The 11,114-nt window shown below is 44.5% G+C and overlaps 1 protein-coding gene across 1 annotated transcript in view; it reads left to right on the top strand.

Moving 5' to 3' along the window:
- The first annotated feature begins 5,273 nt into the window (after window positions 1–5,273).
- Window positions 5,274–11,114, top strand: part of CUNH17orf67 (chromosome unknown C17orf67 homolog) — a 22,980-nt gene continuing 17,139 nt past the window's right edge. The window contains exons 1-2 of the mRNA XM_007463876.1: window positions 5,274–5,328; window positions 6,301–6,401. Coding sequence (XP_007463938.1) covers window positions 5,274–5,328; window positions 6,301–6,401 — 156 coding nt within the window. The remainder of the gene's footprint in view (window positions 5,329–6,300; window positions 6,402–11,114) is intronic.

The raw sequence follows: 11,114 nt of genomic DNA, 5'->3' as shown, positions 1-11,114 counted from the left end.
GGGCAGATGTAAGTCGAGGCCAACGTCCTGGCCCAGAGCAGAAATTATAGCCTGCTCGGGGAAGCATGCAGCAGGCCGGAAAGGGCCCTGTCCAAGGCTAAACCGTCTTACCATTGTATTGCTGCTCCAGAGAGGAAGGTGTGTGTTTGTGTAGCAGGACTGAGGACACGTGAAAGGAAACTCAGGGCGTGGGGTGTGGAGACAGAGCAGGGGAAAGCAACTCACACTTAAAAGGAGCCATATTTTATTTTCTAATAAAGATGTATTTTTATTTCAACAGTATATAAAATTATCTTAAGATGTGTTTGGTTAATCTCGATATCATTTGGTCATTAAAAATTTTTTTACAGGCTTTCTATCATGTGTCTGAGAATGGGGAGGGTATGCAAATATAAAGAAGAATGATTTCACAGAGAAAGAGGAATAATGAAACAGTAATAGTTTCCAGGTATTAGTTACTATATCTGTCAAGTACTTTACAAACACTTTCTCTTTTAAGTTTCAAAACACCTTAAGATGTAAGTTTTATTATAATTATTATTTTATTTTAATAGTGAGTAAACAGTGACTTGGATAGTAAAGAAATGTGCCCAATGTCACACAGCTTCAGTGTGACACAGATAATAAGTTTCAGAGCCAGGATTCAAGCCCAGCTCTATTGATAACTCTGCAGCCCACAATCTGGACCATTATATCACTCAGCCCACACAGCAGATATTCATTCACTTTTGAATGAAGCATCTGGCAGGACCCTATTATTAACTTAGACCCAAAAGCACCCAGATTTGGACACGCCGACCATCCCATTATACCCCCTGTATCAGTTATCTGTTGTCAGAGTAGTGCTGTGTAACAAAGTGCTCCTAGCTCAGTGGCTTGAAATAATCATTTAGTCTTAAGGGTCTGCAGGTTAATGGGAGGCTCTGCTACAGGTGGTGGTAGCTGGAGGTCAGCTGAGTGAGGCTGGACTGGGCTGGGTGGATCTGCTGGAGGCTGTACATCTGTGCAGACACTTTTCATGGGAGTTAATTCTGAGACCTAGCTTGAAGGGTGGCAGCTGTCTGGGGGAAGCTCTTTTTGTAGCAATGGCTGCAAAATGCAAGAGGGTACACCTAACTCTGCAAACACATTTCCTGCCTCTGTTTGTGTCATGTCTGCTACCATCCCATTGTCCAGAGCAAGTCACGTGGTTGGGCCCAAAGTTAAGGGGCAGGACTGCAAAGTTATATGGTGAAGAGCATAGATGTGCAGTGGTGATGGTGAAGAACTGGTGCTAATAATTCAATCTGCCTAACCCAAACCTAACATCTGCCCACACAGTGTGCCTATAAATTAATGTGTGGGTAGGTACACATGAGATTTATGGAGGTACTGTTATGAATAGTATACAACAATTATATGTACATGGTAAAAATATAGAGTTTATAGTCTACTGGGAAAGGGAGCCAAAAAAACTAATAATAAAAAAGAAAACAACTGCACAAAGGAATGTTAGAATTTATTTTATTGGCTCTGGGCCTAAAGAATGTGGACACATTATAATTCTCTTGAGACAGATTCAACAGCTTTCTATAGGAAAAAAAAAAAAGATGTTCCCTTGTTTCTGAAGTTTCTTTAGCTCACAGAATTTGAAATCACTGTCTTATCCTATTGAAAGAGTATGCAGTGTGATGGTGTTGAGAACTTGATGGTGTTGGCTTTATCACTGATCTTTAAACATTTAAGAATTTCTTTTTAAAAGAGATGGGAAACCCACATGAATGAAAATATCAGTTATGTCAGGGTGCTGTGATATGGGTGGTAGCACTCTTCTGTTATATATTCTTAAATGTTGTCAAATTAGTAATGTAGCTTTCCCATGTCTCAGTATCTGATGGGGACCTTCAGATCAATTAAAATCCTAGGAAAATAGTCTGAGGCACTGCAGTGCCACCTCTCTCCACCTCCAGTGGATTCCCTGGTATTCTTGGCAACTTCTGGAATGGTGAATGTTGGTGCCCTGAAGTGTCTTTCCCCTGACCTTTTTTGTCCCAGGTTCTTCTCTCTACTCTGCCACCTTGTGGATTTTTGGGGAATTGTGTCTTCTACTGTGAGCCCTGTTGACTCATCTAATTGATCTGGCTGACACTTTCCCTAGAAAGGAGCATAGGCAGGTAGAAGAGAATTCTCCCCACCAGAGTGACACTCACAAACAGGTTACCTTGCTCTTTCAGTTTTTCTATAGTTCCCCCTTTTGAGATGATATCTCCAGAGCCCACCTGAAAGGCATTTGAATGACCCTGCGAGTATCACACCTGAGGGGCCCTCTCCACCTGAGACCTTGAACCAGCATCCCAGGGTGGGATACAGGCTTTCTCTAGTCTCACTTCTCCTGTCCACCCAAGGTTCCCTTTTCTTTCTCTTTCTCTCTCTCTTTTTTTTTTAATTAGAAAAGTAACACGGGACTTCCCTGGTGGTGCAGTGGTTAAGAATCCGCCTGCCAATGCAGGGGACACGGATTCAATCCCTGGTCTGGGAAGATCCTACATGCCACGGAGCAACTAAGCCCGTGTGCCACACCTACTGAGCCTGCTCTCTAAGGGCCCGCGAGCCACAACTACTGAAGCCCTCGCACCTAGAGCCTGTGCTCCACAACAAGAGAAGCCACCACAATGAGAAGCCCGCGCACTGCAACGAAGAGTAGCCCCAGCTCGCTACAACTAGAGAAAGTCTGCGCGCAGCAACAAAGACCCAACACAGCCAAAAACAAACAAACAAACAAACAAATAAATAAATGGAGAATATTAGAAACAATATTTAAAAAAAAAGTAACATAAGCTTACCTAGAGCTTAAGGTCCAGTGGAGGAGACAGATTTTTAAAAGTAAACAAAAACAACATTTACCCATTACGGGGAGTGCTGTGAGGTAGAGAGTCATGGTGGTGGTGGGGTGGCAGGGAACCTTTATTAAGTATGCTGGTAAAGACAGGCTTGCTTGAGCAAGAGAAATTACAAATTGAAACCTGAAGACTGAGAAGAATCCAGTCATTAAAAGAGGGAGGAAGAGCATGTGCAAAGATCCTGGGTGGGAAAGAGCTTGTTAAATTGAAAGTAACGAAGTGTAGCTGGATTGGCATGAGCTGGAGGGGTGCGCTTGGAGTGGGGTTGGAAAGAACCACAGTCCCAGGTAACACAGCATCCTGTAGTGCATGGTAGGGTTTCTGATTCTGTTCTGAACCCAGTGGGAAGATAAAGAAAGACTCGTGAGCAGGGAAGTGATGAGGTCCAATTTATATTTTGTATTTCTGTTTTAAGAAGACCATTATTACTGCTGCATGGAGAATGGATTGAAGCAAACAGGGAGGGAAGCTGGGAGACCAGTTGGGAGCCTAGACTCTGGTAGTGGCATGAGAGATGGAAGAATCTGGACCTACACTGTTCAGTGTGGTAGCCACTAGCCACATGTGGTTACTGAGCACTTGAAATGTACAAGTATAAAATACACACCAGGTTTTAAAGACTTGGTACAAAAAAAAAGAATGTAAAATATCTGATTAGTACTTTATCTTGATTACATGTTGAAACAATATTTTGCGTATTTCATGTTAAATAAAATATAATTTTAAAATTTTTTCCTGTTTTTTTACTATTAAAAAATGTGGCTACTAGAAAAATTTAGCTTATGTGGCTTGCATCCATAACTTACATTATGATTTTATTGAACAGTGCTGATATAGACAACAGTTACCAAATTAAAAAATACTTTTGTACTGAATTTACATTGGATACATTAGAAATTTCTAGCTAGGTATAAATTTTTTTTCTGGTCCACAGAAGATGTTTATTTGATATAACAAAACAATGCAGTTAGTGTTTGTTCCAACCACAAAGAACAAAAGGAATAAAAAACTTGACAACGCACATAAAAAACCAAGATGCTTCGTGTGACAAATGTATATTGCTAAAATAGTGCTCCTAAAATTTCGCAGTTATTGAAAACCGTGAGTACAGAAGGATGTTAATAGCAACAGAGTACATAAAACCAAACATCTAATTTTGAGCAAATTAACATATGAGGCAACTTTGCTAACAATGCATGATTTCTTTTCCTTGATAAGTCGGTTCAGACTATTTTTATACTAGCAGAATGGGAAGAACATTTAAGTTTAATATCAGTTACACAACATTAGCATAAACTTGGACAACCACCGATAGGGGGTTGTTTTCTTTTGAGCTGGCAAAGTAACTACAGAAACATCAGATCATTTCTCTGAACTGAGAATTTTATCCCAATAAATGCCACATACCTTCCACACATATTTTTATAATATATTTAATAATTTATGTAATATAAATTGGTGACGAATTTAAAAAGACTTCAGCTTATTGAGATTTTATTATCTTTATAAAAATAAACTTAAGTGTGGAGTAAGGCTGCTTACAGTATTACTGACTTATTGCACAAGGTCCTTTTGGGGTATAATGGGAAGAGCTCCAGGCTTTAAAAACAGAAGAATTTGGCTCGACTTCAGCAAAATGTGTGAACTTGGACATCATTTCACCTGTCTGAACCCCACTTCCTTACTTGTAAAATGAAGATGAGCCATGCATCTCATCCCTTATCCCGCATCCTTAATCACACCCCACGTGGTAGGTACTGTTATTTCCTTTGTACAGGAGAGGAAACTGAAGTTCAGAAAGGATAAGTGATTGACCGAAGGTTATGTTGCTAGAAAGAGGGGAAGCCTGGGCATGAACCCTGGTCTATCTGGCTTCAAGGTCAGCTGAAAAAAATTTTTTCCCCTCATTAGGCTCCTTGCTAATTTCCCTGCTAATTTCTGAAATTACTGGGGAGGTCAAAATGGATTGGTAAATGAGTTTTGGAAAAATGTCATAAAATATGTAAATGTGAGAGGTGATTAATTCTTAATGAAACAGTAGGAGCATAAACTGAAGGTACAGATAAGCACAAACTACTCCATGATGTATATATAGACAATATCTATTTAAATGAAATGGTTGTCGTGTGTTGCTTTGTCAAATTCAAGCTCCAAAAGTTTTATGACAGAGGGGTAATTTCCTTCCTCAGGATGAAAATTTATAGGAATTCAGAGGAAAACATTTTCGTGATCATACTGAAAATTTAGTGTCAGATGTGTTTAGCATCATGCTGTGAGTGCTGTTAGTCAGAGCATAAACAGCCTTTGGGCCGGATGTGGCTTTCTTTAAGTAGGCTGGCTCTTTGACCGGGGGGGATTCATTCCACAACAGGCGGAGAGAGGGATCAAGGCAGGATGAAGAGGTTATTTGTGCTCGTGCTGTCTCTCACCTTACTGATTTTCTTCTCAGGTGAGCATTAACTCCCGAAACCTATTTCTGTGCTGACAAGATAAACTGAAATAAGTCTATTTTATATTTTTAAAATATTTTTTCAAAATTTCAAATAATATGTAATGTATAATAATTCAATGCTTCTTTTTTTTTCTTCCTAAGAGCAGGCTCCCGGAATTGGTATAATTACGGATAAATTATTTTTTTAATCTTTAAACATATTGAACACTAATTCTCAAAAATGCTGATAAATCTTCAAGGATACCGTCTTTTAGAGTTTATCTGAGATCATCAGAATTTTATATACTTTCTTTTTTCCTTTTTCTTTTTCTTTTTTGGCTACGCCGTGTGGCTTGTGGGATTTTAGTTCCCCGACCAGGGATTGAACTCAGGCCTACTGCAGTGAAAGCAGGAGTCCTAATCACTGGACTACCAGAGAATTCCCTTGATATACTTTTATTATAAAAGTATCTTTTAGAATTTGTGTGTGATTATCAAAACTTGACTTACTTTAATTATAATATTTTCTTTGAAGGATCATGGGTGCTTATCAAGTTTAATATAATCTTATTGTCATGGGGGAATTTTCTAATAACAACTTAAACTTGATTTAGTGTATTGAGGATTTAAAAGAATCCCACCAAAGCAACCCTGAGGGACAATAAACACACTGACCAGTGAACTGAAGAAAATATGTTTAAAGAAACATGTTCATTAAATTAACAGCCACTTTTAGAGGAATGAGCCATGGCGGCAGCAGTTAAATATGCCTCAGTTGTGCAGCTTTTACTCTGAGTTAACCATATTAGAAACAATTAAAAATTCCCCTCTGAGCCCTCTGGAATGCCACGTCCTTTGGGACAGGTCCCTTTGAAAGAACTTTTGTGCGTTGACCCAAATTGGACTTGCAAATGCTTCGCCTTGGATGGTGAGCAGGAGCATGGATGCGTGTGTCTGAGAGTCCCTAAGGTCCCTTCCTGACTTTTTCAGAGGCCTCTCCGATTCTGACGGAAAAGCAGGCCAAACAGGTCCTGAGATCCCGGCGCCAGGACAGGCCGAGCAAACCCGGGTTTCCTGATGAGCCCATGAGGGTGAGTTCCGGGCTCTGGCTGTTTGAAAGGAGAGGGAGATCATTTGAATGCTTGTTCATTATGAAACCAAATGAGGTGCTGGTCCCAGCCCAGCATGGGTGCTAGATGGAGGTTCTGTGGAGTCCCAGGTGTAAGGTGATCTCACCTTCTTATTCACGCCTTTTCTTCTCCGGAGGTGCCAGCTCTGCTCCCCTACTGTTCGAACAGTTTTTAAAGTGGAAACAGTGGGGCCGATGGTGGGAGTCCAGAATCCGGCGTGGGCAGCTGGGTGGCTCCCCTGAATGGGATGCTGGGGAGCTGTGCCCTGAGGCTGGTGCCAACCCCATCTTCTCCCTCTTCCCTTGGGTGCCAGGCAATCTGGACCAGCATCCCCGGCTAGTGATGCTCTGTCTGGGTAGGCAGAATCTCTGCCCCTGCTGCCACCAGGTTCCACCCTCACCTTGTGCCTCTGATTTTGGTCTTTGGCCTCAGCTCTGCCCTGTAGGTTTGTGGCATCCACCTAGTCTTTCTGAACCAGAGTACCCTCCACTGCCTTCATTCTGTGACTTGTGGTGGGTGCTACTAGACCCTGCCACCCTGGCCTCAGGCCAATTCGTGCCTGGCTTGTCTCTCCCTCCCATGACGGAAGTGCTGACATTCCTGGTATTTTTACCCCACTCAGGTGAAGGTAAGTAGCAGGGACCCAGGCAGAGTCAGCATGTCTGTGAAGCCGTGTCTGTAGTTAAGGCTGGTCTCCCACCTGTGCCCACATCAGCCGGGCCGCATGCTCACCCTCTGTTCATTGCATCTCTGTGTTGAGGCCCAGAGGATCTGCAGCAGCACTGGCCTTTGCTCCCTGCAGAATTGTGTGGGTAGTTGGATTAGTTCACTTAAAAGTCTCTCAGTATGATGCCGGGTCGCACAGCGGTGAAGAGTACTGGCTGTGGGCAGACTGTCCCGGTTTGAATCTCCCCGTTTTCAAACTATATAACTTTGAATAAGTCTCCTCACATTTCTGTACGTCAGTACTCTCGACTATAACAAGGGGGTAAACAATATTATTACTTATATTTCTATAATATTATTATTATAAGAGCATGAAACAGCTACTTTATGAGAATAAAATAAAGTAATTCATAGTAAGGCACTTAAAATAGTACTCAGCAAGCAGTAACAACTCCTTTGAGTACTAAGTACCGGGGATGGGGTGGGGCCGAGGCTGCAGACAGTCGCCTGGGTTTCTGCTCAGAGTTGGTGGCAGACACAGAAGAATCAGCAAATCACTGTTTCACAGAATGGCTTAGAAACGAGCAAGCGATTCAGGCTGTTAGGGGTGGATGTGGCTTTGTTCTCCTTGGTAGGAGAAGTCAGAGGTGGCTGGAATCTCCACACACAGGTGGAAGGGGTCTGGGGGGTGGGCTGGCGCAAGAGCAGCAGGGCTTCGGGTACGTTGGACTTTACCCTGGGCTCAGTAGAGGACAAACAAAGCATGTCTCGAATGGGGGAGTGCACGGTCGGGCTTTAGACAAAGATGGTTTGAGATGCATTTAGAAGAGGCCCAGCATTGAAGTCTGAGCACACCAGGGCTCAGAGGTGGGCAGAGACAGAGGATCCCGAGGGGATGAGAAAGAATGTGAGGGGATATTGGGGGAAACCAAGCCTCCAGCACGGGGGATGAGGGTTGGGAAGGGGCAGGGTGGATGGTGAGGGAGCCAGTGGGGAGCAGGATGCCTGGCCCAAGGGTCCCTGGGGAACTCCAACTGGCTCTTTGCTCTTTTGGGGTGATGTCTGGAGGGGCCGTTCCAGAGGCTCTTCCTCGGGGGCCCTGGAGGCTGTGGGAGGCTGGTTCAAGAGGCTCTGAGGCAGCAAGCCCCCTCCAGGTGCTCAGGAGACAGGCTCTGCTCAGCTCCAGCGTCCGCTGGGTGTTTTCTCTGCCAGCATCTGGCCCTGGCTGCCCTGAGCTCTGGTTGTGGAAGGGCGGCCTGGGCAGGGACTGGAGGTGGTTTAGGCATCAGGCAGCATGTGGGTGTGGGTGTTATGGCTCCGCTTCTGCCCCCAGTTTCCTTCCTCCCCCCATGCCAGCTACACACTGTGCTACACTTTATCCCCAAACGCTGTTTGGGGTGGTCCTTCCCTGCCCAGAACTTCCAACAGCTCCTTCTCTCTCATTTCCCTCTTCCTGGCTCCTGGTCATCACCTGCCTTCACCTGTGACAACCCTCTGCTTGCCTCTGGCATTGCTACTTCACTGAATATCTGGCTTTTTGGGTTTTGTTGGATTTGGTCATCTTTTTTAGGCTTGACCACCACTGACTCATCTTAGCTGCCTTGAACCTGCCTGATCTAGTTTCTGTGATTCTCTCTTGACTCACCCACCATTTCCCACCCATCCCGTGTATGATACAGACCTGTGTCCAGAATCCTCAGCCACTCAGTCAAGTTTGGAAAAATGCCTGTGTGACCTACAGTTGAAATGTGAACATAAATATGCAATAAGTTATTTGGCAGCTAGTCTATACTTGTAGTTCTCATCCAGGGGTGATTTTGCTCCCCCGCCCCAGGGACATCTGGCAATGTCTGGAGACATTTTTGGTTGTCACAACTGGTGCGAGGAGGGTTTGCTATTGGGTTAAGGCCAGGGATGCTGCTAAACATCCTACAATGCACAGGGCAGCTCCCACAACAAAAATGATCTGGCCTGAAATGTAATAGTGTCGGGGGTGAGGAACACTGGCTATTATGATGGACAGTCTCTTTCTCTTTTACTGCGTGTGTCACTCTGTGTGTCTATCACACTGTCATACATCTACCCACACACAGTACTGGCTGAACCAACACATAGTTTCTGGAATCACATTTTTCTTAGGAGCATGTTTCTTAACCTTGGCCACATGCTGGAACCAAATGGGGAGGTTAAGAATCTGATGCCTGGGTTCCCTGCACAGAGGGGTGCCCTGCGGTGTGTCCTGGGGAGGGGGGTGAGAACCCCCTAGGTGGCATCAATGTGCAACCGAAGCTGAGAACTAGTGGGCCAAGCCTTCTGGGGGAGACCCGCCATGGGTAACAGCAGCTCCCGTGGTCCGGTTGGGAATACATTTAGTTGAGTGTTGAAATGAGGGTCTGGAGAGTAGATGGGATACTTGTTCAGATGCAGGTCAGAGAGACAGAGTGAGAGGGTCAGGTGGTCGATCAGAGAGCACTCCTTGCTGACCAAGATGGGCACTTAATTATACTTTACCTCGACTGTGCCCTGCCGAGCACCAGGCACTGAGGACATAGACTAGACATTCTTTGCTCATTTGAGATGCTTGTGTCCACTGCATGGTGACGGATGAGCCAGAGCATCCAGCCTGTTTCCAGCTCTCTAACAAGGTCATCTGGCACACGGGGTCTGAGGAGAGGGCCTTCAAGCTCCAACTGGAAGGAGGAGAGAGGCTGGTCAGGCTTCTTGGAGGAGGCGCCACTGAGCTGAGGCTTGAAGGATGCGGAGTTTCAGGCAGTGCATCGGTGGGTGAGGTGGGAAGAGAGTTCCCCCTCAGTGTGATTCCAGGCGGTATTCTGCACAAACTGGTTGTGGACTTTGGGCTTTAGAATGAGGATGAGTCCTTTCCTTTTTTTTCCTTACAGAGAAAACCCATTTTTCTCTGTAAAATGCAGAGTTTGGCCCAGAGTCTGACTAGAAGGTTCATCCCAGGTTTCATATAGAATATGAGGGTCTGGATAGAGCTTCAGGACGACCAGGTTCTTGGTGCCAGTCAGCAACTGGTAGGAAGAGCCCTGGCAGCCGGCTGTGGACTTGGTGAGGGCCAGAGGGGTTTATCTGGAGGCCCTGGCGGGGCTTATGTAGGCATTTTTCTCAAACACCAGGGCCTCCGGGCCTCCTGCACTTGCTGTCTGACCTGGTTCCCCCTTGTGGCTTGTTGTTGACTTTTCCTTTTAAGGGATTTACTGAGAGCAAGATGAATAATACGAATCACCTGTTATATAAAAAGAAGCAATTCACCCCCTTTTAAAAAAATTACAGTATTTTGTATTGAAGTGCAGTTGATTTACAGTGTTGTGTTAATCGCTGCTGTACTGCAAAGCGACTCAGTTATACATATATAACTCAGTTATATATATACATATTCTTTGTCATATTCTTTTCCATTATGGTTTATCACAGGATATTGAATGTAGTGCCCTGTGCTGTACAGTAGGACCCTGTTTCGATTCACCCCTTTTATCTGAGCGGCTGACAGATGTCACAGCCATCCCAGCCTGCATCACTGCTGAATGAAGCGTTGGACGCAGTGACCCCACGTTTGTCAGCAGGTCACCAGGAGGCCATGAGGTGGGACCTCTGGCCAAGGGAACCACCCTTCCCTGCTCTTTACCTCTTGCCGAGACCACCTTCTACTCTCCTTTCTTTGTGCAAACCATCTGCTTACATATCCCTTTGCTAGAGATGGACACGCCGTCCTGTGTGTTCAGGATGGTACATATTGCATGTACGTGTGGATCGTGTGTGAGTGTGTGTGAAGGTTTGTGTATGACTGTGCATGTATGAGGATATATATGTATGTGAGGGTGTATGTGTGAGGATATGTATGTGTGTATGACTGTACATGTGTGAGGGGGTGTGTGCGTGTGTATGTGAGCATTTGTGTATGGGTGTGTGTATGGTTCTGTGTGTGCATGTGTGTTTTGGAAAAGGCCTTGCAGGATAATTTTTTTTTTTTTTTTTTTTTTTTTT

The sequence above is a fragment of the Lipotes vexillifer genome, unplaced genomic scaffold (assembly GCF_000442215.2).
Source record: "Lipotes vexillifer unplaced genomic scaffold, Lipotes_vexillifer_v1.1 scaffold333, whole genome shotgun sequence".
Taxonomy (NCBI): domain Eukaryota; kingdom Metazoa; phylum Chordata; class Mammalia; order Artiodactyla; family Lipotidae; genus Lipotes; species Lipotes vexillifer.
Note: the sequence above shows the minus strand (reverse complement) of the source record. Positions and strands in the feature narration are given on the sequence as shown.